Below are 25,495 nucleotides of genomic sequence, written 5' to 3' on the forward strand. Positions count from 1 at the left end.
CCGCGCGCTCTGAGCATCCCTGAAACCTCGGAGGGGCGAGAGAGTTGGCCGCGCGCGCGCACACGCAGACGTTCGTCCGACGAAGACGAAGCGACCACGGAGTTGCGCAAATCGCGAACGCGACTACTGCGTGCTCTACGAGTAGCTTGCTGCCTCGTCCTTCGTGGCTGTTCCTAGGACCAGCGGGGAAGGGACGAGGCTCCGGGGTGGGGAATCCAGAGGGGAGGAGATCTTGCCACGGGGATCTGTAACGAACTCGATACGCAGGGGTCGCGAGGAGAGGGTTGCGCGGGGCGGAGGAGGCTGCCCGCGCGAAAGGCAACCAGGGGTGGCTCAGGGACCGGTCGTCTGCTCTTAGAACCCCGGTCCAAGGGAAACCGGCTACGAGAACAGGAAATTACGACCTAATACTTTTCAATCGGCAGATTCCGACGCCAACTTGTTCTTTTTTTGCGCGTTGCGTCTGCAATCGGTGTCGTGTATCCTACCAGCTATACGTTTCTGCGTAATGCTAACGGGAGTCGTTCAAGACTAGAACGATGTATTTAGAGGACTTGTCTTGAAGCAAATTTTAAATCCTTCATTGCGTACGACAAAACCTGGACAATACGCTCAATTGCTATGTCTACGGTTACATCTATTAGAAGCATCTCGTAACATCGAATGGCCATCCGTTAGCCTTGTACACCCCATTCTCAGACAAATTATGAAAGCTCGATCTCCTCTGTTAGGGGTCGTCGGTGAGGACTTTTCGTACAACAATATTTGCAGTAATAGAAATTATGACGTACCTGCGTCTTCCATCGGGCAAGGCGCGTTAAATCGTTTTTATTTCTTTTTAACTGTACGACGAACGTTTATGATCGAGGAATTACTCGGACCGCAGTTAAACGCGTTATATGTCGATAATGTTAACTCGAGGCTTTCCTACAGGCGAGGGTTTGTTTTATTCGGTGATAAAGTTGCGAATTTCCATAAGATCGAATCGATAAGTCGATGACGAGAAAAACAAAGGGTGAGCGACAAATTACAACTATACGTATTTTAGAAGGAAGGATGATATATCCGCTGTAGTTTCTGATACATAAAAGTCCTTCGTTTTGGAGTGACATTTCTCAATTCTCTGTAAGAGAACTTTCCTCGAGCATTCGCGAATAAACCTCGAATAGAAACACAACACGGATAAAGAAAGTCTTGAAAAGGTTATTCCAACGACCATAAATTATCTTTTTACGAGAAGAAGAGAATTACCTCAATTATAAAGAAGTTTTACGAGAGTAAGAAAAATTTACTCGTGATTTGACCAAAGGAAATAATCTATGTGCCAATACTTGATACGCTTTATGCCCCAATGCTTCGCGATTAACGTCGTACATTATTCATTTATAAATTTGCTTGGAAATATCGCTTAACTTTGGACTCTCTTTCCTCTATAGACGATATGATCGGATAAAATATTTAAGGATCGCGACCAATGCGTTACAATCGAGTCGAATATTTTCACTTGTCCATTTGCAATATTTAAACGCTCTGCCGCTTCGACATTTCAATGATAATTCATTTATTCATTGATAATTATTTACTTTAGCGATTTCTCGCCAATTTCAATGACCTTGAAATATGTTGTGAAGGTCACTGTTATGAAGATTTCTTCTCTATACATATAACCACCGCTCGGCCTTAGTTTTCGAGATTTTTCTTCTAAAGATCGCTGCTACTACAATGAATTCTGTCTGTACGTACATGACTGTGGCAGCGTGTATGTAAACGTTGAATCGCCGATTGTTTATTGTTTCTATAGATACATCGAGGCGACCGGTAATGGATGCGTGTAACGGATATGCTTAAAAACCCGATTTGATAAAGAAATTTGACCCAGACCTAACTATTCTACCTAGTAATTAATATAATGGATTAATATAATAATAATAACAATAATAATAATTAAGAATAAAGTTTAATATTTTATCTCCAACTCAACCCGAGACTAATTCAGACATAAAATTATTTTTGCGAATATCTCGTAAATAAAGGGCAAGCGGCGATAACATGTATGGAGAAAAAATCTTCATAACAGTGACAACATATTTCAAGGTCATCGAAATTGGTGAGGAATCGCTAAAATAAATAATTACCAAAATAAAAATTTCACGTTTTTCAAATGTCTCGCAAGCAACCTCGACGCGCAATAGTTTTCCCGCGCGAAAACCTCGACGATTCGATCCCTCGACTCGCCTCCATGGACGAATCGGGACGCGCGTACATCAACGAATCCGTGGATCGCGTCGATTTAAAAAACTCTAGCAACGTCGCGGATACCTGAACTAATTTCTAATTGGAGACGAGAGGAGAAAACGTTCCCTGGACGGAATCCATCGGTACTCGCGAGAAAATAAAATCGATATCGGGTGTATACATCGGCCGACGAAGGCTTGCACGAAGAAATAAAAACACGTCGCGCCCCAGCGAGCCGACAGAGACGAAACCGGCGCGATTCGCGAATTCCTGCTCGATTTCCCTCCAAACGGCCGTCCATTTTTCCAAAAGAACAAATTCCTTTTTCTTTTTTTGCAACGCGATGTTTACTGCATACCCTCGATTTTAACTTAATCAAAAGCGTACCCCGTCTAATCTAGATCAAGGATTCGATTCGCGAGGGGAGCTCGCACCCGTGGGCTTACTGATTTTATTCAAACCTAGTCACATAATTTCATTTTGCCATAGAATTACTAGAAAAAGTTTGAATAAAATTGGATGAAAATGAACTCGATGTATCTATCTCTTTTAAAACGAGTAAATTTTCCATGGCAAGCGCACTGGAGATGTTCCGATCCTCAACGTTCCTTCGAATTATTATCTAAGGACCAGAAACATCCGACGCCTCGATCATCGATATTATTTGGAAATTCACAAGTATCGGAGACCAGTGTACATCGACACGTCGGACACCGATGTCTGACAAAACTTAACCCGACTAATCTGAATCCATAGCTAGATCGAACAGATCTGGTCTATACCTAATCCAAGAATAATTCATACCTGACGCGACTTGAATTATCACCATCGGGACGCGACGTTTTCCACTAGAAGATCGATCAGTTTCCAGTCTTCGACCGTCCACGTAATTCCGCGATACTTCAAACGACTGTAATCATCGTGAAATCCGTCGGAGCTGCATATCGAGGCAGAATCGATATCGGCTCATAACAGAGGCTTTGACAAATTTCGAGCGTTCCGCGGCGATCTAGCGCGCATTTTTTCCTTTTTTGCGCACGCTATCGCGAACCGGAAACAAATTCGTATGGAATTGAAATTTACGAGAAATAAAAGATACTACTTGATTCTAGTATTTCGGAGCATTAATAATTTTGCACGAGGAAATAGTATCGGAAAAGCGTCTTTGATCGATACTCGAAAGCCTAAAAGTGTCACTGCGTAATAGAATGACTAATAAATCGTGATGGTAACACGTTTACCTTTACGGGGGAAGCAATTAGCATACTCGAGCCAGCGGAATATAAAATTTCTTTTTCGTTGGTAAGGTTTCTTAACGAGAGAAACGTCGAGGATCGTCGAAATTAAGGTCAATTCGAAAGTAGGGTTACGATGGCGCCCAATTTGTACGGGCCTGGGGTTAGTCCGTGGCTGAGGAGAGTGGGGTCGCTACGGAGGGGTGTGCAAGCGATGTAACGTCGATATCGCGCTCTATACCGGGCGTCGCGACGCCGAGTGGGGCGAGCAGGGGATAGGGGAAAGTTCCACATGGGTAAAATAATCGATAGCGCGACCGATATGTATGTACCTTGTCGGTACATAGCGGCGCACGAACACCGGGGGACCAGAGTATGTACGAGGCGTGTGTGGTTACACGCGAGCGGACGAACCGAGAGACCGAGAGGAGGAGCGGTCAGTCCGTGCACATAAACGCGTGCTGCCATAAACACGGAAACGAGGAACACAGAACCACCGGGTACAGGGGGGAACGGGGCAGGACGAAGGACAGAACCTGGTCTTGCAGTTTGCGTACAACTAGGAACAGAGACAGCAGATCGTTTCCGCAGACTTTGCGTAGCAATTGTAGAAACCCAGAAGTGGGCGTAGATTCGACATTGAGACGCTGCCGGAGAAACGACGCAGATACTGTACAGTCAACCCTCGGTACGACACGGTGGTTACGTCTCGAAAAAATTACGTATTATACGGGATCAGCTTCCAAACAGTAATAAAACTATTATTTTCTTTTCGGTAATTATAGGGGCGTATATGAAATCGCGTTTCACGGGGGTTGTAATTCGTTAAGGAAACGAAATGTTTGGGCAGACGTGTAGATGTCAGCTAAATGAAATCGAATTGATTCCTTGATTGCTCGTTTGAAATATACAGGGTGCTTCGTAACGTGTGCTACCGATCTTAATGGTAAACCGGGGACCTAAAAGCGAGGGAAAAAGTTCGTGTAAACCGATATACGCTAATTATGTACGTGTAAATGTATAATAATATGGTCATACGATATACATTATCGAATAACGAAAATGGCTAGGTATAACTTGGAAGCGGAGTCAAACGGAGCATGTGTTTATACAGGGTGTTCAGCCACCCCTGGAAAAAATTTGAATAGGAGATTTTAGAGGTCAAAATAGAACGAAAATCAAGAATACCAATTTGTTGATGGAGGCTTCGTTAAAAAATTATTAACATTTAGGGTTCCGTCCGTGTTGAATTTTTTTCTCGAAAATGCGCAGGACTTCGAGGGTATGTCTATTCACCAAAAATGATTGTAATTGACCCCCGCAACCGAACATAATTTTTCCAGAACGATTTGAAATTTTTCTTTTTCGTCGAAAAATTTAGGCACCTTCTCGAATTTTTTTCTTGAAAATGCATAGAATTTCGGGGGTATGTGTAATGACCAAAAATTATTGTAATCGACTCCTGCAATTGAAAATAATTTTTTCAGTATGATTTGAAATTTTTTAATTTAATTTTTTAATAACTTACTAACCTACTACCGAAGTCTCAGTGAAGAAATTGATATTCTTGATTTTCGTCTTATTTTAGTCTCTAGAATCTCCCATTAAAATTTTTCTTATAAGCTTCTTCGGTAGTAGGTACCATATGTTATGACACAGCCTGTATAAACCTAGGTAAAGGTTGATATTCTTTTCTTGTTGGTATCGTCGGTGTAGATTTGAAATTCATTCGATGCCTGCAAGAAGAGGAACGGAGCTTAACAGCAGAGCAAACGAGGGAAGAGATTCTGTCTGTACGTTGCAGAAAGGGAGAAGCCATTGTAGAATTGAAATTCGTGTGTCGTTGCATTCGTTTAGTTGGGTAGATATAGTAGAACGACTAGAAAGAAAAAGATCTCGAATGTTTTCCGTTTTTAGCAGGTTTGACCGAAAAAATGTAAACGTTAAGGAGTTAAGGAAGAAGAAATTACTGTAAACGTTCGGAGCGTTCTACAAAATCTACGTAGAAATGGTGGAAAGTAAAGGGAGAAGCCTGGATAGAGATAAAGGGTGAGCGTGCACGTACGATTTGCGTACGGTTCCAAAGAGGACGGATAAAAACGTTAATATACTGTGCAAATAACAATAGATTGGACTATTCGTGTATCTAAAACAGAAGTATACTAGAAGGGACAAAGGGCAGCGTGGGTGGAGGTTCGTATATTCCACAGAACTGGGGGCGACTAATAATAACCAGCTTGCACGAATTTTCCGCGCAAATGCGAAAGAAAAACTTGGGGGCGGGAAAGGAATGAGAACACTTGAAATTACAATCTATATATCGAGATGGTATTTATGAAAAGAGAAAAAAATAAACGACGGTCTAGTTTCGCGAATACGACGAGCGCACAAAACTAATACAGACACACGCGACAGAAGGAAAAAATGCGAGTCAGGGGGTGAGAAGAAAAAGACGAAACGCATGAAAATAATATTCGTATATGTTCGGGAGGCACATCGGAGAATGTCGCACACCCACGCGATTTTCACGCGCTAAGACTAAGGGAGGAATGAAAATAGAGGGTGAAAGGGTGGAAGAAATGTTTTTTTATGGAATCCCGAGTCGTAAAATGTTTGAAATAGTTATAAAACAGGGCGGTAGTTAAAACGTGGAAAGTTGGAATATTCGTTTACCCGTTATGTATATTTGTAATGAACCTAATATTATAACTCGTGGCTTACTATCCGGAGCTATTCGTTCTTTACATATCATCCAATATTACGAACAACTATAGCTCGAAACTATGGAAATTTCATCGAGTCTATATCCTCGAGTGTATAAAAGAGACATCAAGATTCGGTTTAGGGGCTGAAAGGAAAGACAAAAATTTATATAGAGTTACAAAGACGATGAAGCAACTTTGACGCGCTTGCGTGAAACCCTGCATATGTATCTCTTGAAAGTGAAACAGAGTAGAGGAGGAGAGGGAGGGGGGGGGGGACACATACTGACGAAGCATGTGTAACCGCAAGTATACGGAACGTTGGGGAGGGACGAGAGAGTTGGAGAGAGACGGTAGTGCGAAGAACGCGCGCGTAGGTGTTGCTCGCCGGGAGAGAGCGAGACGCCGACAGGGAAACCATATGCACCTACGTGAAATTTGTAAATGGCCGCAAACAGAGTAAGACAGAGACAGAGAGAGAGAGAGACAGGGCCAGAGGGTGAGAAGGGTGTGGAAACGCGTGTACGTTTAGACACACGTACGCCAGCCATTACAGGCATCGGTCGACGGTCATCGCGCGCGCCGTATCGAATCGACCGCCATTGAAAATGTTCCTCGAAACTGTGTCGCGAGCCTCGAGGAACAGAGATGCCAAAAAGGCACCGAAGGTGCTCTCTCACACTGTGTCAGACCACGCGTACGTGAGCTCGTGGAGTTTCGGAAATCCAACAAAGACAAAATGACATATGCCCTCTTTCTAGATTCACCGAAGCTGCCCAAAGTAAGTTCGGACCGTCTCATGGGAGTCGAGAGAGAAAGGCTCACACTTCCCTTCTAGCTCTTGAACAACTAATATCCGACCTCCCGTCAACAGGTCTCCACTGGCCTCTGCTGACCGCTGCTGACCACTCCTGGAATTTCTGACAACGTATAACGATTATGACTGGCTACTGTTAGCCCCTCCCAGCCTCTGCTGGCCCCTGCTGACCACCGCTTATATTTCTGACAACGTATAACGATTACTACAGACTTCTACCTGCCTCCGCTGGACTCTGCTGACCGCTACTGACCACTCCCGATACTTCTGACAACGTATAACGATTACAACTTGCTACTGCCTGCCCCTGCTGGACTCTGCTTGCCACTGCTTGCCACTGCTAGCCTCTGCTGACCACAGCTGACCACCCCTGATGCTTCCGACAACGCATAACGATTACAACTTGCTACTGCCTGCCCCTGCTGGACTCTACTTGCCTCTGCATGCCTCTGCTGGCCTCCGTTGGCCTCTGCTGACCGCTGCTGACCACTGCTGACCACGGCTTATATTTCTGGCAACGTACAACGATTACTACTGGCTACTGCCAGCCTCTGCTGACCTCTCCCAGCATCCCCTGACCTAAGCTGGCCTCTGCCAACATCTCCCGACGTCAGCTGACCATCGCTGACCACTGCTGACCGTTGCTGACAACTTGTGACAAGATGTAATATAATATAATATGTTTATATGTATTAAAGTTTTGTATAATGTAAATCTATGGCAATAAATGATATAATTTCAAAGAATTCTATGTATTCTCATCATTTTTTACCCCTCTTTCCCTCTCCAAATTTCCCGCCGCCAGGAATTTCTGCGAATTCCTGGAAATTACGTCATTTCTAAGAATTCCTGAAAATTCTCGGTTCCCTGAAACTTACCAGTGTCCCTGAAACTTCTCGGAATCCCTGAAATTTCCAAGAAGTTTCAGGCAGCGGCGAGAATTCCGGCCTGAATTTTTCAGCAAAAATTTAAAAAGCTGTTACGTAATATTACGTAATATTATATAATATTACGTAACATTACGTAATAGCTCTTGAAAATTTCTCAGGCCGGAATTTTTCGGCAAAAATTATGTAATGTTACGAAATATTACATAATATTACGTAACATTACGTAATAGCTCTCTAAAATTTTTCGCGGCCGGAATTTCTCGGCAAAAATTACGTAATATTACGTAACATTATGTAATATTACGTAATATTACGTAATAGCTCTTGAAAATTTCTCCGGCCAGAATTTTTCGGCAGAAATTATGTAATGTTACGTAATATTACGTAATATTACGTAATAACGTCATTTCCAGGAATTTGAAATCTTTCCGGGGAACTTAGAAAATTTTAAAAGATTCGGAGTGTCTTATAACTAAGGGAATGATTTCGATAGGAAAAGAAGGGTAAAAATGATGAGAACACATAGAATTCTTTGAAATTATATCATTTATTGTCATAGATTTACATTATACAACACTTTAATACATATAAACATATTATATTATATTATATCGTGTCATAATTTGTCAGCAACGGTCAGCAGTGGTCAGCAGTGGTCAGCAGCGGCCAGCAGAGGCCAGCAGCGGTCAGCAGAGGCCAGCTTAGGCCAGGAATCGTTGGCAGAGGTTAACAGAGGAAGGCAGGAGTCGTAGTAATCGTTGTATGTTGCCAGAAATATAAGCGGTGGTCAGCAGAGGCCAGCAGTGGCAAGCAGAGATCACCAGGGCCGAATAGTAGCAAGTAGTAAGCGTCATATGTTGTCAGAAACATCAGAGGTGGTCAGCAGCGGTCAACAGAGACGAGCAGAGGCATGCAGTGACAAGCAGTGATCAGCAGGGGCGTACAGTAGCATGTAGTAATTGTTATACGATGTCAGAAGCATCAGGGGTGGTCAGCAGTGTTCAGCAGAGGCCAGCAAAGGCATGCACAGGCAAGCAGAAACCTGCAAAGGCAAGCAAAAACTTGTAGGGGCATGCAGTAGTAAGTATTAATTGTTATACATTATCAGAAATACCTGCAGTGGTCAGTAGCGTTCGGCAGAGGCCAGGAAAGTTCAGCAGAGACAAGCACACGCTGACAGAGATCAGCAAAGACCAACAGAGGTTAGCAGAAGTCAGTAGTAATCGTTATATTAGGTTGTCAGAAATATAAGCGATGGTCAGCAGAGTCCAGCAGAGGCAAGCAGAGATCACCAGGGGCGAATAGTAGCAAGTAGTAAGCGTTATATGTTGTCAGAAGCATCAGAGGTGGTCAGCAGCGGTCAGCAGAGACGAGCAGAGGCATGCAGTGGCAAGCAGAGATCAGCAGGGGCGAACAGTAGCATGTAGTAATTGTTATACGATGTCAGAAGCATCGGGGGTGGTCAGCAGTGTTCAGCAGAGGCCAGCAAAGGCATGCACAGGCAAGCAGAAACCTGCAAAGGCAAGCAGAGACTTGTAGGGGCATGCAGTAGTAAGTATTAATCGTTATACATTATCAGAAATACCTGCAGTGGTCAGTAGCGTTCGGCAGAGGCCAGGAAAGTTCAGTAGAGACAAGCACACGTTGACAGAGATCAGCAAAGACCAACAGAGGTTAGCAGAAGTCAGTAGTAATCGTTATAGGTTGTCAGAAATATAAGCGATGGTCAGCAGAGTCCAGCAGAGGCAAGCAGTAATCAGGAGCACTCAGTAACAGTCGCTGTATGGTGTCAAAAGTTGTCGCGAGGTCTGTACTTTTGTCAGCACTGGTCATCAGTGGACATCAGAGGCAAATAGAAACCAGGAGTAATTTGCAGAGTTCAGTAATGAACTCTAGGAAAGGCAAGTAAAAATACCTGGGCAGTCGAGATTCCGAATCGTATGCCGTAGACGGGAGGTCGGATTTTAGTTGTTAAGAACGAGAAGGCAAATGTGAGCCTTTGTCTCTCGACTCCCACGAGGCGGTCCGAAATTACTTCGGGCAGCTTCGGAATAATCGAGAAAGAGGGCATGTGTCAGTTTGCCTTTGTCGACTTTCCGAAACTCTACGAGCTCACGTACGCGTGATCTGGTATGTGTGAGTAGGGCACCGGGTGCTGAATCTGGCATCTCCGTCGAGGAATCGCAAACGCGTGAAAACCGATCCTAGGATCGACCTCGAATCCTCGAGCGATCGTACGCTAAGCCAGATTCGAAATTTCACGTTTCGAACGAGTTTTTTAAATGATGAATCGAAAACGTACAGAATGGTTCTACATTTCCATTCGATAATTTCTTGAGCCCGCTTCCGCCTCGCGAAAAGAGAGAATAAAGGGACGATCGACGGAATCCCCGGCGCAATACCTCTGCCATCGATCGTGCTTGACTGCGCGGGGATTTTAATTTCGCGCGGGCAAAAAGACCGTCGTAAAACGAACGGAGAATTTTTATGAATTAACGAGATTTTGTTGCGTCCATCCAACCCTTCCACTCCCCTCCCCCCTCCCCCGCCCCGCGGGGTGCGTCGCCTGGAATGTAATTAGGTTGAAACAGGAAGCCCTCGAGCCTCCTTCGATGCATCCTCCCCCGGGAAAAATGATCTCCTGGCATTTTCGAGTGTCCATCGAGACTAACACAGAGTCGCCATCTGCGTCGAGCGTTTCCATCCCTCCGTGGCTCGGTGCACTAATTCGATAATTAATGCGATCGCTCGGAATCGTGCTTTCGACAACTTGGAAATTGACGCGGAGCTCGATCGAAGCCCAACCGTAGTATCGCACATTTTTTACCGTTAATACGAAGAGGTATTGTAATATTTAAATTGTGCGTTTATTCGACGCAAGGGCAATAAACGTAATCGTATTTTCGGTCCTAGCAATTTTCTTTTGGGTAATGGGCAGGGCCAGGTCTCGGACAGACACCGAATATTCTCGCAGCACACAGGGGTTGGGAGGAGGTTAATCGCGGGAATTGTGGCGGATAGTGAAAAGGAAACGGAACGGCACGGGCCCCTCGGTGCAGATGTCTAGTGGAGTCGCACCTGGCGGCAGGTGGTCCCTACCGCGGGGGTTCCCCTCCACGGGCTGACGATCCACGCGTGTGCCCGCGATCATATGTTACCTGGCGCGTGCACTACCGAGGAACCAGCAACGAACCGTTCGACCGAGCGCTTCGACGTCCTCGTCGTTCGAGATCGCGTGGTAGATCGTTTCGGTGCTAACTAGGGCAAAGTCGAGGAAAATATCGTGATTTCTTGTGACGTCAACACCGTCCGAAGCTACCGAGTTTGCTCGAAACATTCGATAATATGGTTGGTGATCGTGGATCGGTGCCTTGGGTTAGCCAAACACGCGGAAAATGTTAACTATCCAGGCTCCTCTCCTTCCATCTCCATCGAAGATTAATAGAAGCGAAGAGAAAATAAGTTTATCGATTCTTAATTTCTTATAGACAGTATATTAACTATACGTTCATAATATCTCACGGATAACGCGCAACACAGGCGTAATATATTAATTAGAATTTAAAAACGTTACGAATACAATCACGAAACGTAAACACGATGGACTAATTTATGCAACGCGTGGGAGATACTAGGACCCGTGAAACACAATTTTCTAACAACACGTAGGAAAGGTTAAATTTTAGCTTTATTTTTCTTCTTTCAATCGTATTCCGCGCCAATGGTGATGCTCATCTCCTCCGAGACGATTCTCGTTTGGTGGTACCAGCGATTGGTGTCCAGAACAACTGTTTGGACAGAAAAACTCGACATTATGAGTGAAGTATACATACAGGGTGTTCGGCCACCCCTGGGAAAAATTTTAATGGGAGATTTTAGAGGCCAAAATAAGACGAAAATCAAGAATACCAATTTGTTGATGGAGGCTTTGTTAAAAAGTTATTAACAATTAAATTAAAAAATTTCAAATCGTTTTGGAAAAATTATTTTCGGTCGCGGGGGTCAATTGCAAGCATTTTTGGTCAACAGACATACCCCCGAAATCCTACTCAGTTTCGAGAAAAAAATTCCTTACCGAAAATCTAATTTCTGGCCAGAAATGTCTGCCCGAATTTTCATGCGAATCTTTAAAACGTCATAACTTCTGAACGGATTGGACGATTTTAATGTTTAAAAAAGCAAACTACGCGTATTTTGGTGGAGAATATGTACAAATCGCAAAAATATTCGAAAAGTTGGTCCTTGACCCCGCAAAATGAGAAAAACCCCATAAAAATGCTCCAATTTTCAAACAGCTATAACTCCCACAATTGTGAATATATTTCAATGAAACTTTTTTCTGAAGTAGAGCTCATGGGTACCTATAAAAAAGTATTAGACAACTTTTCTGTAGGGCGTCAAATAAAATTATCAAAAATGAAAAAGTAATTTTTAAGAAAAATCGACAGGGGGTAGATGCCTAAATTTTTCGGTGAAAATAAATTTTTTCAAATCGTTCTGAAAAAATTATTTTCGGTTGCGGGGGTCAATAATAATCCTTTTTGGTCATTACACATACCCCCGATATCCTGCGCACTTCCGAGAAAAAAATTCCTTACCGAAAATCTAATTTCTGGCCAGAAATGTCTGTCCGAATTTTCATGTGAATCTTTAAAACGTCATAACTTCTGAACGGATTGGACGATTTTAATGTTTAAAAAAGCAAACTACGCGTATTTTGATGGAAAATATGTACAAATCGCAAAAATATTCGAAAAGTTGGTCCTTGACCCCACAAAATGAGAGAAACCCCATAAAAATGGTTCAATTTTCAAACAGCCATAACTCCTACAATTGTGAATATATTTCAATGAAACTTTTTTCTGAAGTAGAGCTCATGGGTACCTACAAAAAAGTATTAGACAACTTTTCTGTAGGGCGACAAATAAAATTATCAAAAATGAAAAAGGAATTTGTAAGAAAAATCGACAGGGTGCCTAAATTTTTCGACGAAATTGAAAAGTTTCAAATCGTTTTGGAAAAATTATTTTCGGTTGCGGGGGTCAATTATAATCATTTTCGGTGAATAGATATAGTCTCAAAATCTTACCCACTTTCGAGAAAAAAATTCAGTATTGGCGGAACTTTATGTCTTATTTTGGCCTCTAGAATCTCCCATTAAAATTTCTCCCAGGGGTGTCCGATCACCCTGTATAGTTTAGATTGCAAGATGTGCTTACTTATTTCGCCAGAATGCACCACAACTTCCAGCCTGTTGCAGTTGTAATGACATTCCCTCGGCGGTTCCAAGATCCACAGTTTCTGGCCCTTTATTTGCGCCTGCCACGACGGATGCGCCACGTCGTCCACCTGGAAACATCGATTCTTCTCTACGATGCAGTATTAGGACTACGAATTAATTTATGTTTCGTTCGTCGATTCGTTTGCAAACTACAATCTATCCATGGATATTTTAAAGCGACAATCCGGTATTTATTTCTTCCGTTTGGATTTCTTTGACTTGCGAATGAAATCGACACGACGGGAATAGATTAAGATCGTTGATCGAAGATTAATTAGAGAGAAAAAGGACTCACGTGCATGGGAGCCCCGTAGCCATTGCTTCCCATGAAAATCCAATCGGTCTTCTCGCTCTCCGCGGTCGGGGGAAGGAAATAGGGTCTTTGGTAATGTTGCCTAAGCACGTTGCCGACTTTTTCGTCGCAGTTGCTCCTTTTACAAGAAGTACGACAGCATAAAACAGTATATAATTGTAATAATCGAAGAAAAAGGAATGGTTAGCCATCTTCACTTTTTCGATCGACTGACGTCCTAACAACTCTATCATTACTATACTGCTACAATTCCGGTGTTAGTGATTTGTTTTTTATGGATCGAAGATCCCTGATCCTTCAAATTATTAGGGTTCGTTTATGACAAACGTTTGGAATAAATTAGAAATCAGAAGGCAATGTACGCTGGTTGACATAGATGCGGGTTTCTGGGTAATTGTCTCGTGCGATGAATATAGACTGATACAGAGTACGCGTTTAAGCTCGTTAGCCAGATTGTGTGCATCGTGCGAGCTTTAGTACGCTAATCGAAGCCCCGAAACTGTGCTGTTCACGGGCACCGTGCAACTTCCAGAATTTTCAGATTCGCGCGATTTCGAAAAATCTTCGATCTCGAGCAAGTGTTAATCCGCTCGTAATAAATAAAAACGCTTCGTGTGGTATCGAGGGATCAGTGATTCATATCGAAGAGTGACTTACCAGCCCACGTACCACGGCTTCGTTCCCTCTTCGAGCAAAGACCGACTGGCGTCCATTTCGAAAACGTCTTGAAGGCTCTTGAACTCGGTTTTGTATGGAAAGAACTGGCAATTTGCGTCCTCGCCATCGTACAATGACTTGAAAAACATAAAGGAGAACACCCTCGGAGCAGTCCAGTTCGTCATCGCGTCTGTGATCACCACAGGCCTCCCAGAGTACGCATAACTGACTCGCAAAAGAAACAAAGAAAATTTAAACAACTGGCAATATGAAATATTTTCGAACGATTCGAAATAAAACAATGACATAACACCAATAAAAACAATCACTTTGATTCTTACGTCGCTAGAGTCGAATAAAAGACCAAAGGATCAGAAAGCAAGAAAACATAAATGTGTAGTTTTTATTTAAGAATTAGAACACAGTTAAATGCTGTTATTAATGTACCCTAGATAGATACTTATAGTACTAATGAATCTCTTAACCGTTCCATTTCCGTAATAGCTAAATGGATGCATATTTAAGATTACCTAATAAAATATTACAATCGCCTACATTTTCATATCCGCGAATATACAGGGTGTCCCGTAAATGGCGTAAGAACCGGAAATGTGGAGTAGTAGTTTCGTTAATAATTCAAAAACGAAGCCCCATCCGACATTTTTGCAAAGGAAATTATTGTTCAGAATCGTCTCAGCTACCCCACATTTCCGGCTCTTACGCCATTTACGGGACACCCTGTATATCCTTCTATTTAAGTTGACAGAGCGAAATATTAAAAAAAAAAGAATCGCTGCTCTTGAAGTATACAGCTAAGGGTATATATTCAAATTTAATGGAAAAAATTATCTCTCTCTGATAATAATTTTTAGAAAACGATTTAAAAATTGAAAATCTAGACGGGTATTTTAAGAATGAATTTATCGTGATTGATAATACCACTCCATTGGCGAATTAAAATCCTGTACGAGTATGACAGACAATTCTATAACAATTTCTGAAAATGGCGTGGTTTATAAGGTACGTATTTAGAATGCAATTGTTAAATTCAAAACGAAATTGAGCGAGAACGACGCGCGAAATTGCTAGTACAGATCTGGGAATGGAAGAGGCGAGCGATTGGACTAAATTGGACGAGCGGTACCGTTCCTCGAAAGTCCCAGGAACCACGTTCGATATCCTGTCAACCTGTTGAACGTCCCGACAGATCGAGCAATCCTCGGCAGGTCGGAAAATTTTCTGCGTGAACGAGGGCAGCTCCGCCAGACACTTAAAAGACGTTTCTCCGTTAATTAGATCGATCCAGAGGCTCGAAAGCAAACAGAAATTTGTTACTTGGATCGTAAAAAGAAATTTTAAATTGTAAAGTTACGCGGTTCCCCTATTACGCCGTTTACGAATTTTAAAATGCAATTAGTAAACGAAACGTTAATAAATCCGTTGGGATCTTTAAAAACTGTATTTCGCGAGGAATAGGATCTCACCTTGTCGTGACGAGCAGAACGCGCGTAATTCCATAAAAATTGTCCCAGAATCCAGGCGAAGATCAAGAGGATCCACAGGTGTCTCTTACGGAATTTCGATCCACCGGGTTTAAGCAAGGACTGCGCGTGGAACAACTTCAAAGTCCTGTTGGCAAATCCATTCTCTTCGATTTTAGCCACTATAGCGCGCAGCTCGTTCCTCGCGGTTTCGAAGGACTTTTTCGTGGACTCGACCGGCACTTTGTTGCTGTTCACATCCATCATGTCGTGAACGTAACGGTTTCGTGAAATGTTATCCAGCCACCGAGATTCAATTTTCCTTACCGCTGAACCGAACGCCCCGTCGATGGAATTTGTTTAAACAGAGACGTTTTATATATATCAACAATTTTTTGTAATTATTAGTAGCAGTATTCCGAATTTGATTGTTTCTGCTATTTCGTTAAAATTTCGGATGCTTTTAACGGTAGGAAAATATTTGATTGAAATTTTTTAGTTTTCCAAGGTTCGAATGATCGATGGACTTTCGTTGATATATTGTTTAAAAGACGATGACATCCTGTGGGACTACCAGAGAGTTTGCTGGTCGACGTCAAACTGCGGGAAGATCCTTTCGCGGGGTCCCAGAGAACCAAAGGACTCGGTTGCGCGTGGGGGGATGGTGTGACCCGTTCATGCAACTGTGAAATGAACAAGAATCTGGGGCCACAGATTCATTCGAATACAATCAGTTCCGATCCCCTGGCGATCGAAACCCTGTCTCTTTTAATGCCAAATAAATTCCAACGAAAAGCTTCGATAACGATCGGGGTTCGATCTTAAAACTTGGGAACCCTAAGGTGATTCCTCATAGAATCATATTTAATATATCTCTTGCAGTGTATGATTTCTAATTTTTATTCCCGGATCTTCTAATCCTAGAAGAAAGATAAATCAAATTCAAAGGCATGTTAATTGAATTTTTAACATTACTTTTCATCGAAACATATACGATTCGATATTTAGGATTTTCCTTGAAATAAAATCATTCCGTCGTTCGTCGTCGTTGAAAAGATTGGTCAGATTTTTGGTTTGGGTTTAATTTCGCGATTCGTTAGTTCGAGCGCTTAGCTAATCAACGTTCCTGTTTCCCGCGAGTTTTCAATTCGCGAAATCACCGATTGAAAGAAGCAACGACATTGAACCAGCACTCGAGTGGATCGTGCTCGGCGAGAATGTGTGTCGGTGGTTTCTTATCGCTCGGTGTGCAGGTGCTCGTGCTCGCCGAGCCGTGAGGATTTTCTTGTTAAAATACAATCATCGAACCCCGACCCTTATCGCGCGTTCCCATTTCTTTAACGCATTTGCTTCCCGCGTCGAATAGAATCGATCTCGTATCAATTTTCAGCGAAACTGTGATTCGTAAAAAGTACGATAATCGACATTCGTCACATTTTTCACGCGCTTACGCATAGTGTTCGACTATTAATAATAATCCATTCGTTATACGATTGTACTCGATTGTATTCGAAGGGTAACTTCATTTTTAAAATGAAAACAAAAAGAAACTTTTGTATGGAACATCTTTTTTACCAGATATTATCTTTAAAAGATACGCGCATATTCAATAAGTTTCCAGGACAATGGATCGTTAGAAGGTCGAAAAACCATACTGAGATCTGGTCGACGACGACACCGCGCGAAATAATTGTTAATTAAGGAATAGATTGCCGTGCGAATTGTCAATTTGCAATCGTAAAAGGCGCACTGGGACCCCTTCTGGCCAGCGAATTGAACGATCCCTCCCCCTCGACAATTGCACGCCAATCGTTTCACGCGTGCGCAGCTAATATTTTTCAATATTGTCTGTTCTGTTATGCAAATCGTATAAAATTTCATCCCATGTGGTTTATTAGTGATTAATGTTTATTAGAAGCGTAGGATTTTTATCAATACATTTACTGCCACACAGCACCCAGTATATTTACCAACTTAGTGTCAATGAAATTATACAGGGTGTTCGGCCACCCCAGGGAAAAATTTTAATGGGAGATTCTAGAGGACAAAATAAGACGAAAATCAAGAATATCAATTTCTTAACTGAGGCTTCGTTAAGAAGTTATTAACAATTAAATTAAAAAATTTCGAATCATTCTGAAAAAATTAGTTTCGGTTGCGGAGGTCAATTACAATCATTTTTGGTCATTACACATACCCCCGAAATCCTACCCACTTTCGAGAAAAAAATTCGAGGTGTGAAATTTTTCGATGGAAAAAAAAATTTCAAATCGTTTTGGAAAAATTATTTTCGGTTGTAGGGGTCAATTACAATCATTTTTGGTGAATAGACATACCCCCGAAATCTTGCACATTTGCGAGAAAAAAATTCAGTACGTCCGGAACTTTAAACGTTAATAACTTTTTAACGAAGCCTCCATCAACAAATTGGTATTCTTGATTTTCGTCTTATTTTGGCCTCTAGAATCCCCTATTAAAATTTTTTAAATTTTTTCAAGGGGTGGCCGAACACCCTGTATATTAAACTTGCAATTTCTAAAAAATTAAAATTATCCAATAGCATTAGTAATTGACTTCCTTCTTGATGTGTTTGGCATAGTTTCTTTTACATCTTGGCATCCTGAAAAAGTAGGCTTGAGCTACACGTTGAAGGATTTTTTAAAAGATACCATACAACTAATTGTAAATTATATTTGCAAAGCAAAAGGTACGTTCAAAGTTCCAGAAATTATATAAATATCTTTAACGTTAAATCGATTACGTTTGAATAACGTTACGGAACACATTATATAATTTATAATTGAATAAACTCGAAGCACCGAGTATGCAACAAAAATTGTACTTACAGGTTCTTGAAAAAATTGCCCTTCTTTTGTCCTGAAAAATACGACGATCATAAATACCTTATTTCGAAAAATGGATTTTCCGTTCTTCCTCTTCTTGTACGGGGTGTCGCTGATTTTCGGAAGTGAGGGAAAAAACACGGGTCGCCATTCAGCGCAATTAAATTCTTTAATTGTTGTCAGTCGGGTTCGAAATACACTAGTCGATCTTTATCGTTAATAATCATTGTATATACGTGGTACTCCTCCGATATAAATAATACGACGTCAATAAAATAATGACAATATGTTTGCTCTTCGTTTCCTACTTCATTTTAGTAATTGCGTCGCCGATAGATTGCGTAAAACACGGTACGAGTTAAATAAACAAACGACGATGACGATGATAAATGATCGTGACGATGACAATCCCCGCCGCGTTTCTCTCAAGGGAAGGGGCTCGGGGGAATGCTCCGAAAAACCATAACAAAAATCTTAATATTTATAGAAATACTCGTAAAATTGCGATCCGGATCGAACGGATCGTTGCATAATCGCTCTTGAAATAAATTGCTCGAAAATGCTTTGAAAAATTGGAAAAATCTTCCTTCCCCGAAGGGTTCGAGAGCACCCAGATTCCTCGAACATCTGAATCGTTGCAAAATTAATCTATAAAGAGACCGTAGAACTCGCACAGATGCGAAGTCTACTTTTTTGGGGAAGAAAAGGACAATGCGTCGAACAGATTCAAGGATTCTCGGGTAAACCTGGTTCCTCCAGACTCTCCCCCTTGGCCCTCCCTCACGTCGAACTACAACGTTTTACAATTAATACTAAATGTGTGGTGAGACTCCTCTAATACATCTAAAATGCACATCCATGCTTATTTAATGCTCCTTTAATTTAAATACGTATGCAGCACTGTAGCCTATCGTTTCTTTTCTATTCGTTTATGCACGTGTCCTGTCTGTGGCCATGTGTGTATGTATATGTGTACGTATGTGTGTGAGATACGTGAGACTTTCCTGGCTTTGTTCGTTTTCCTCTACCCCGGTTCTCGTTTCCTCGCGTTCGTCTTATTACTTGTTGTCGATTTCTTCTTTCTTCCGCGATCGAATCTGGCAAACCTGCCTAGAGTTGAACGTTTGTTATTTATCTATTTTTCTTTTTTTTTTTTTTTTTATTTTTTTTTTTAATGGATATTACTTTCACGGGTTGCTTGTTCACTCTTGCTATCTTCCTCGGTTTTGTATTTCCTGATCCTCTTCCGCTCGACGATTCCCGTTCGTTTCGCTCTCGGAGTTCGGATGATGGAGTGTTCTGATGGAGTCACTCGGTTTTAACGCTATATCAGTCTTCTCGAGTTTGTCGGTGACGATGATCGATTTGACGGTGATGGGTGAGCCCGGGATATCCGGTCGGAAGGGCGGGAATCAAACTCGGCCTCTGCATACTAATTGCTTCGGAATTTTGACCGCTTTTTCGCGAACGAAAATCATCCTAGATCTTTAGGAAGAACTTAAATTCGATGATCGAAGAGTACAAAACATGGAAATACAAGCGTTTTAAACTAAGGTCTCGTTGACCGTTGACGTATTAAATTTATATCGTCTTTCGCATCGCTCTACGATGCTATCAGAATATTTCACCGAATTATCTGTTGTAAAATAAGGCGGTATTTTCATCGATCCAAGTACAAATTGTCGAAAACATCGAGTTTCATTCTCGCGCCCTTTTCACGATAAAGCAACGGCGATCGTTGTTCGTCGCTCGTGGCGACAGCTCGTTAGGCCGGCGAGAAACGTGTAAAAAACAGCGTAAAAATCGTTAGTAAAACGCGACACCGTTTTAAAAAACCTGGCTGACGCGACGCGCAGGTTCGTTCGCGAGAATCGTAATTGAACATTCTCGTATTCAGGATTTTAAATGGATATATTATTGCACATACTACCGAACGAAAAATCGCACGATTTTCCTTTGATATTTGGTCGATGTTCCGTCAGAAAATTAGGAGACTTATCGTGGGGGCTGTCGATCGATACACCAATATTCTATACACTTACAAACCTAATCCAGACCTAACCCAGTGTATTTATCGAATTTCTTAATCATACGAGGTTGGAAAAGTTTAAAAAATATACGAAAAATTTTGTCGCTTAATCGACCTTGAGTTCTTAAGAAAATTCATATTAAAAGAATTTCAGAGACCTAATAATCCGTATCGTAAAATATTAAAGTTCAAGGAAAAAGTCCCGTATTAATTAGATATGAATTTCATTCCCGCTGAATAGCCTTCGATCGTCCTACAACCCTTTACTATTAATGCGTTTCTCTCGACAACATGATTTTACAAAATCCTTCGCCGTATCCTCCTCGCCGCACCTCTCGTTTCTCGTTAAAGTTCGTAGAAAATTAGAAACGCCGGTACGCACAAACGATAAAAAGCGGATATCAAAATCTCGATTCGTTCGTGTCGATCGTGGCGGCTCCAACGATCTTTCAACGATCCAGAAATAGATTCAAACGCTCCTGCCGATCCCACGATAAAACGCGTCGATCGATACGCTAGCGTGACCCTCTTTCTATCAAGAAATATCTTCTCGATCGTTGAAATATAATCGTGATCGCGATATGTACTTCGTCATTCTCGCAACTCGTGTTTCAGGCTCGATGAACGTCAGAACCAGACGTGTATTTTTAAAAACATTAAACTACTTTCAACGATTTCGAATTACACGATATTACTTAAAAACTATGAAAAAGATTCGACGTTTAACCCTTTGAGAAAACCATCGTTTTTATACACCAAATTGAGACTGAATTAGATTTTAAAGACGAGTTTGAAGTACGAGTTGAGAGGAACACGGAGATCGCGGAGCCGTGCGTGTCACTGTGAGCGGAATGGTCCAAGGTCCTCTAGGAGGTTCGTGCCACTATCGCGTCGCACATGGCACTCTATTATCACGCTATATCACGAGCGCAAGAGATCTGCTAGCAGTCCGAACGGTAAGCTCGTAGAGTACCTCTCGATTCGCGGAGAGGCGTAAAATGGTGGCCCGTTATCGGTTCTGCAATCCTGATAACGCACGGTCGCTTCTGCTGGAAGTCTTGCAGCAGGTATTGCCACGATAGTACCGTAATAGTAATCTACAGGACCGCAATATCGATCGTAATTGATTATTAATTTTCTCAACAGAGTGTACAGACGCTTGACGAACGCTATTTTTCATTAGTCGATATTGCCCCCTGTATTTATACTATTGCAGCATCCTTTTTCGTCGGTCGTTTGTTGCAACAGAAACAATCGTACGAAGTCTTGCGCTCGACTCCTTTCGGGAAGGTTCGATCTGTGATCGATACCTGGTAAAGTAACAACGACTTCCATTTTCTTTGTCACAACATTGGCGAGCCTGCGTCGATCTCGTCGCTCGTACGACAAATGAAAGGGTGGATTCGATCGTCTCGAGGATGAATATATACAGAATGCTGGTGCGGACAGCTACGCGAATGAACAGATCCGAGGATCGACGAAGAAGATTGGACCGGGTCGCGTAAAACGATCGACGAGATCGATTTTGCTTCGCCGATCGCAACCGTGCGGCGTATTCGTTAATATAATTATATATATATATATAATATATATAATATATATATATAATTCTAAATTTTACAAGTGGAAACGCACGTGTGGTATCTCTGAGCGCGTTTCGATCCACGATTGGTGTTTATACTTTCCCCCGGTTAAATCATTCGCGAACACACTCGATTCAACTGTCGTAATAATATTATTTAAGAAATAGAACAAGGATATATTCATTTGTATATATATAATATATATGTATATATATAATATGTATATCGACTATCAATAATGTCATCTCTGTCAAACATTCGATAACATTGAAAACATCACATACTTCGTCATTCTCTCTCTATCGATTTCGTCTCGTGATAATACTCTAGAACGCGACGAAGAAACGCAACAGTGAGAATCTCGGGGAATCTTCGATTCCTCTCTTCTGTATTCGATCGCGTTCGCTCGAGAACACGCGTGGCTCTCGACAATGGGTATTCTCGTATCCACCGCTGTCGCGAATGGACAGTATTGTTTGTTTTTACGTAAGCAGACGAAAAAAATCACATTCGCGCGGATCGGATGCATACACAGTATATATATATATATATATATATCTTTCTTGCACTGTCCTCGACCGGCCGGAGACCGGAAAAGAAACGTAAAACAAAGTGTAGCTTGGAAATATTTCAGCATCCTCGTGTATGCCACACCCACAGCCTCGGAAGTTTTACGTAATACGATAAACGCATCAATCGGTAAGCCTAACGCGTGCGTATTGCGGTGTGTAACATATCTATATAATATACATATATATTTACGCATTTATACCCTTCCGTATTTATAATGGCAACGGGTGCCATTTTCTGTGTATTGTAATAATAATAATAATAATAATAATAATAATAATAATAATAATAATAATTATAATAATTATAATAATACCGTCTACTTATCCTTAATAGTACTTTTTACGATCGGCAATACTTGCGACTCCTCGCGTGTACCGTCTTAAAATATACACTCAGATGTATATATAATTTAGAATTGTGCAACGAAGGTTTTAGAGCCATTAGTGCGACTACTGCTGCGGATGTGGTCGGACAATTTCCCTACCGCCTGCTTTACGCGAAGAAAATGTGGCCGGGGTGTGCGGGGTGCAACTTGTATTCGAAATCACCGTCCTTGGGAATCAAACTGTAATTCCGTAAAGACGACGAGCACGCGCGTTTCAGAAGCTTCGAGTCTCATCTAACATCTCTATACCCTTCAGTTCTCAGTCTTCCTTTTCCCTCTGTTCAGCGGCTCTGTACATCCGTACGCGTAGCTCGACTCCAGGCGAGCAGTATTCGATCCTAACTTATACATATATACTCTTCTAACAACGTGGACCGTTCGCCTGTAGCGTACAGAAATGAAACAAACAAACCGAAGAGAAAGAATTCCGGTCCGTCTCGCTTGTCGAATCGATGATGCCCCGTCCAGTGTGTCGGGGAGGGTGCCATCGTCCGTGAAGTCGGCAAGAAAGAACCGTCGGTCAGCTCCTCGTTCTGCTCCACCTATAATCCTTTCATCAACGCGACACCCAGCAATCGTTGGGTCGACGGCGGATCTGGTTGGTAGCGATTCTAGGTGTAGAGGCTCGGGGGAAGGCTAACTCCAGTTCCCTGGGCTCCAGACAAAAGCGCCAGACCCTGTTATACCCAGGAGTCCCCGGCGGAGGCCGCGGTCGAATTCGGTGGCACGTTCACCGTCGCCGTCGACGCGGAACCATCCGGGACGCCGACACCGACGCCGACGCCGACACCATCGGCCGCCCATTGGCCACCCGTCGGCGCAACGCCGACTCCTGGGCCGACCGGGCCCTGACCCTGACCCTGGCCCACCCCCAGCTCATACTGCCGCTTCTTTTTCTTCTCCAAGTTAACTTGCGCGTAGAGCGGCTCACCGGGTTTCGGTTGCTGCAACACACACAAGCCAACGGTTAGTTAGAGCCCTGAACACGTCGGGGGGTGGGCTGTAGACCGTAGGGTGCAGGGGATAGGGCCCGGGCGTTTTCACATTCCCAGGCATTTCCCAATCTTCCCTCGAGTTTATCGATATACCGGTGCTTGATTCGACCCGAATCTGGATGATCGTGTCTGCCACTGCATCGCGTAGTACACTCAAAACCATAAAGTTCCATTTTAAAAAAGAATGCACTTGCATTTTTCCTGTTTAATTTTGCCTTACGACACTCGTCGTGCCTCTTCCCAATTGCACGAGACACTGCGTATGGTCCGGAATTCGCAACAGTGTCCAACACAAGATCAGATTCAAGTTTTTCTTTTTCAGATTGGGAAACGCCTAGTCCGAACTCTACCCGTTCGAGGAAGTTTGTCGCACAGAATCTAAGGGGATAGGCCAAAATCTTGCGACAGTTTCTTTTTTTCTAATTCCAAAGAACACAAAAAATTGACGTTCAGACTAGAATGCCACCTTAAGGCATTCCCTTTTCTAAGGAACGCCTCAACGAAGGATTCTTATCGGTGGTAAAACGCGTAGCGAATAACCAAAATGTGGAGATCTATCTGAAAACGAAGACCAGTTAGAAAATACTGGAAGTGACACATAACAAGACTCATTGAACCGCAATCGTCGCGATAAGAACGAACAATCGTGTAATAGGTACTGTCAGATACTCTTTTATTATGCTCGATTAATTTGGATATAAATAGATTATAAATAAGTTCGTGCAATAGTCAACGTGTCATTATAAACCATGCTTCGTGGTGCGTCTAGGTTTTCTCTCGTACAATGAAGGTCGCTTACTGAGAATGTATAAAAAAAACTTATATCGTAAACAACTGTTGTTGACGTCAGCAGTTCATCTTAGAGTATTATTCTTGTTGCTTCGCTTTGTGATTTCTACAAACGTGCACCAGACACAATGTAAACGACTTCAAAATTACTCTATCCTGGAAAAACCTGCTACGTAATGTCGATGCAATGACTTTTTGTGCTTGTAGATTACCCTGCTTGTGTAAACTCAATATAATTATATATTAATCGGATTCGAATGCGCTATACATTACGTTTCGTTCTTTACTTTAACGTTATCCTTACTGTATTCTCGTAGACTATGATCACTTAGGTAACGAGTCGAAATTAACTTCTCTAATTCTATATTCTTCAAGAAATACCCTTACGATGAAATTTTGTCAAATAAGTGAATATACTGTTCTTGCTACTTTTACGTTAATTGTATTAATTACTGTCAATTAGGCAGCAAACATCAGCCTTCCCACGGAAAGTTTGTGCGCTTCTTTCAACTAAAGATCAATTATCGTGTGACGTATGAAATTTTTTCTGATTGAATTAAAATAATAATAATAATAACCAGAATGTGCCGAATATGCATTGTAACTTTGCATCGTTAACTTCTAACTGAAAGACCTAGTGCACCAAGGACATAACTTTGAAATTACAACAATTTTCGTAGTAATCGT

General features: G+C 42.1%; 2 protein-coding genes across 11 annotated transcripts in view; both read right to left on the bottom strand.

Moving 5' to 3' along the window:
• Positions 1-11,186: 11,186 nt before the first annotated feature.
• LOC143348461 (uncharacterized) lies at positions 11,187-16,168 on the bottom strand. Its single transcript, XM_076778683.1, has 6 exons — positions 15,615-16,168; positions 15,275-15,399; positions 14,131-14,355; positions 13,456-13,591; positions 13,099-13,228; positions 11,187-11,667 (listed from the first exon to the last, which is right to left on the bottom strand). Exons 1-6 carry the CDS (start codon positions 15,876-15,878, stop codon positions 11,582-11,584), a joined length of 966 nt encoding a protein of 321 aa, XP_076634798.1. The 5' UTR covers positions 15,879-16,168; the 3' UTR covers positions 11,187-11,581.
• A 2,148-nt stretch (positions 16,169-18,316) lies between these two features.
• P120ctn (adherens junction protein p120) overlaps positions 18,317-25,495 on the bottom strand; it is a 43,720-nt gene continuing 36,541 nt past the window's right edge. For 5 of the 10 annotated variants that reach the window (XM_076778661.1, XM_076778662.1, XM_076778660.1 and 2 more), the window contains one exon: positions 18,318-23,968. In XM_076778661.1, the coding sequence (XP_076634776.1) occupies positions 23,705-23,968 (264 nt within the window). In that variant the 3' untranslated portion in view covers positions 18,318-23,704. Of the gene's footprint in view, positions 23,969-25,495 lie in introns of all 10 variants that reach the window. The other 5 variants (XM_076778657.1, XM_076778653.1, XM_076778655.1 and 2 more) reach the window with 3 other exon arrangements.

Source organism: Colletes latitarsis, chromosome 11 (genome assembly GCF_051014445.1).
Source record: "Colletes latitarsis isolate SP2378_abdomen chromosome 11, iyColLati1, whole genome shotgun sequence".
NCBI lineage: Eukaryota > Metazoa > Arthropoda > Insecta > Hymenoptera > Colletidae > Colletes > Colletes latitarsis.

Bases quoted from the DNA above. Each gene is read 5' to 3' on its own strand.
- LOC143348461 (XM_076778683.1), bottom strand. From the start codon at position 15,878: ATGATGGATGTGAACAGCAACAAAGTGCCGGTCGAGTCCACGAAAAAG. The intron at 15,400-15,614 runs GTGAGATCCTAT...ACGTCTTTTAAG, and splicing joins GTTCTGCTCGTCACGACAAG to TGTCTGGCGGAGCTGCCCTC. The intron at 13,592-14,130 runs GTAAGTCACTCT...TTCTTGTAAAAG, and splicing joins AAGCCGTGGTACGTGGGCTG to GAGCAACTGCGACGAAAAAG.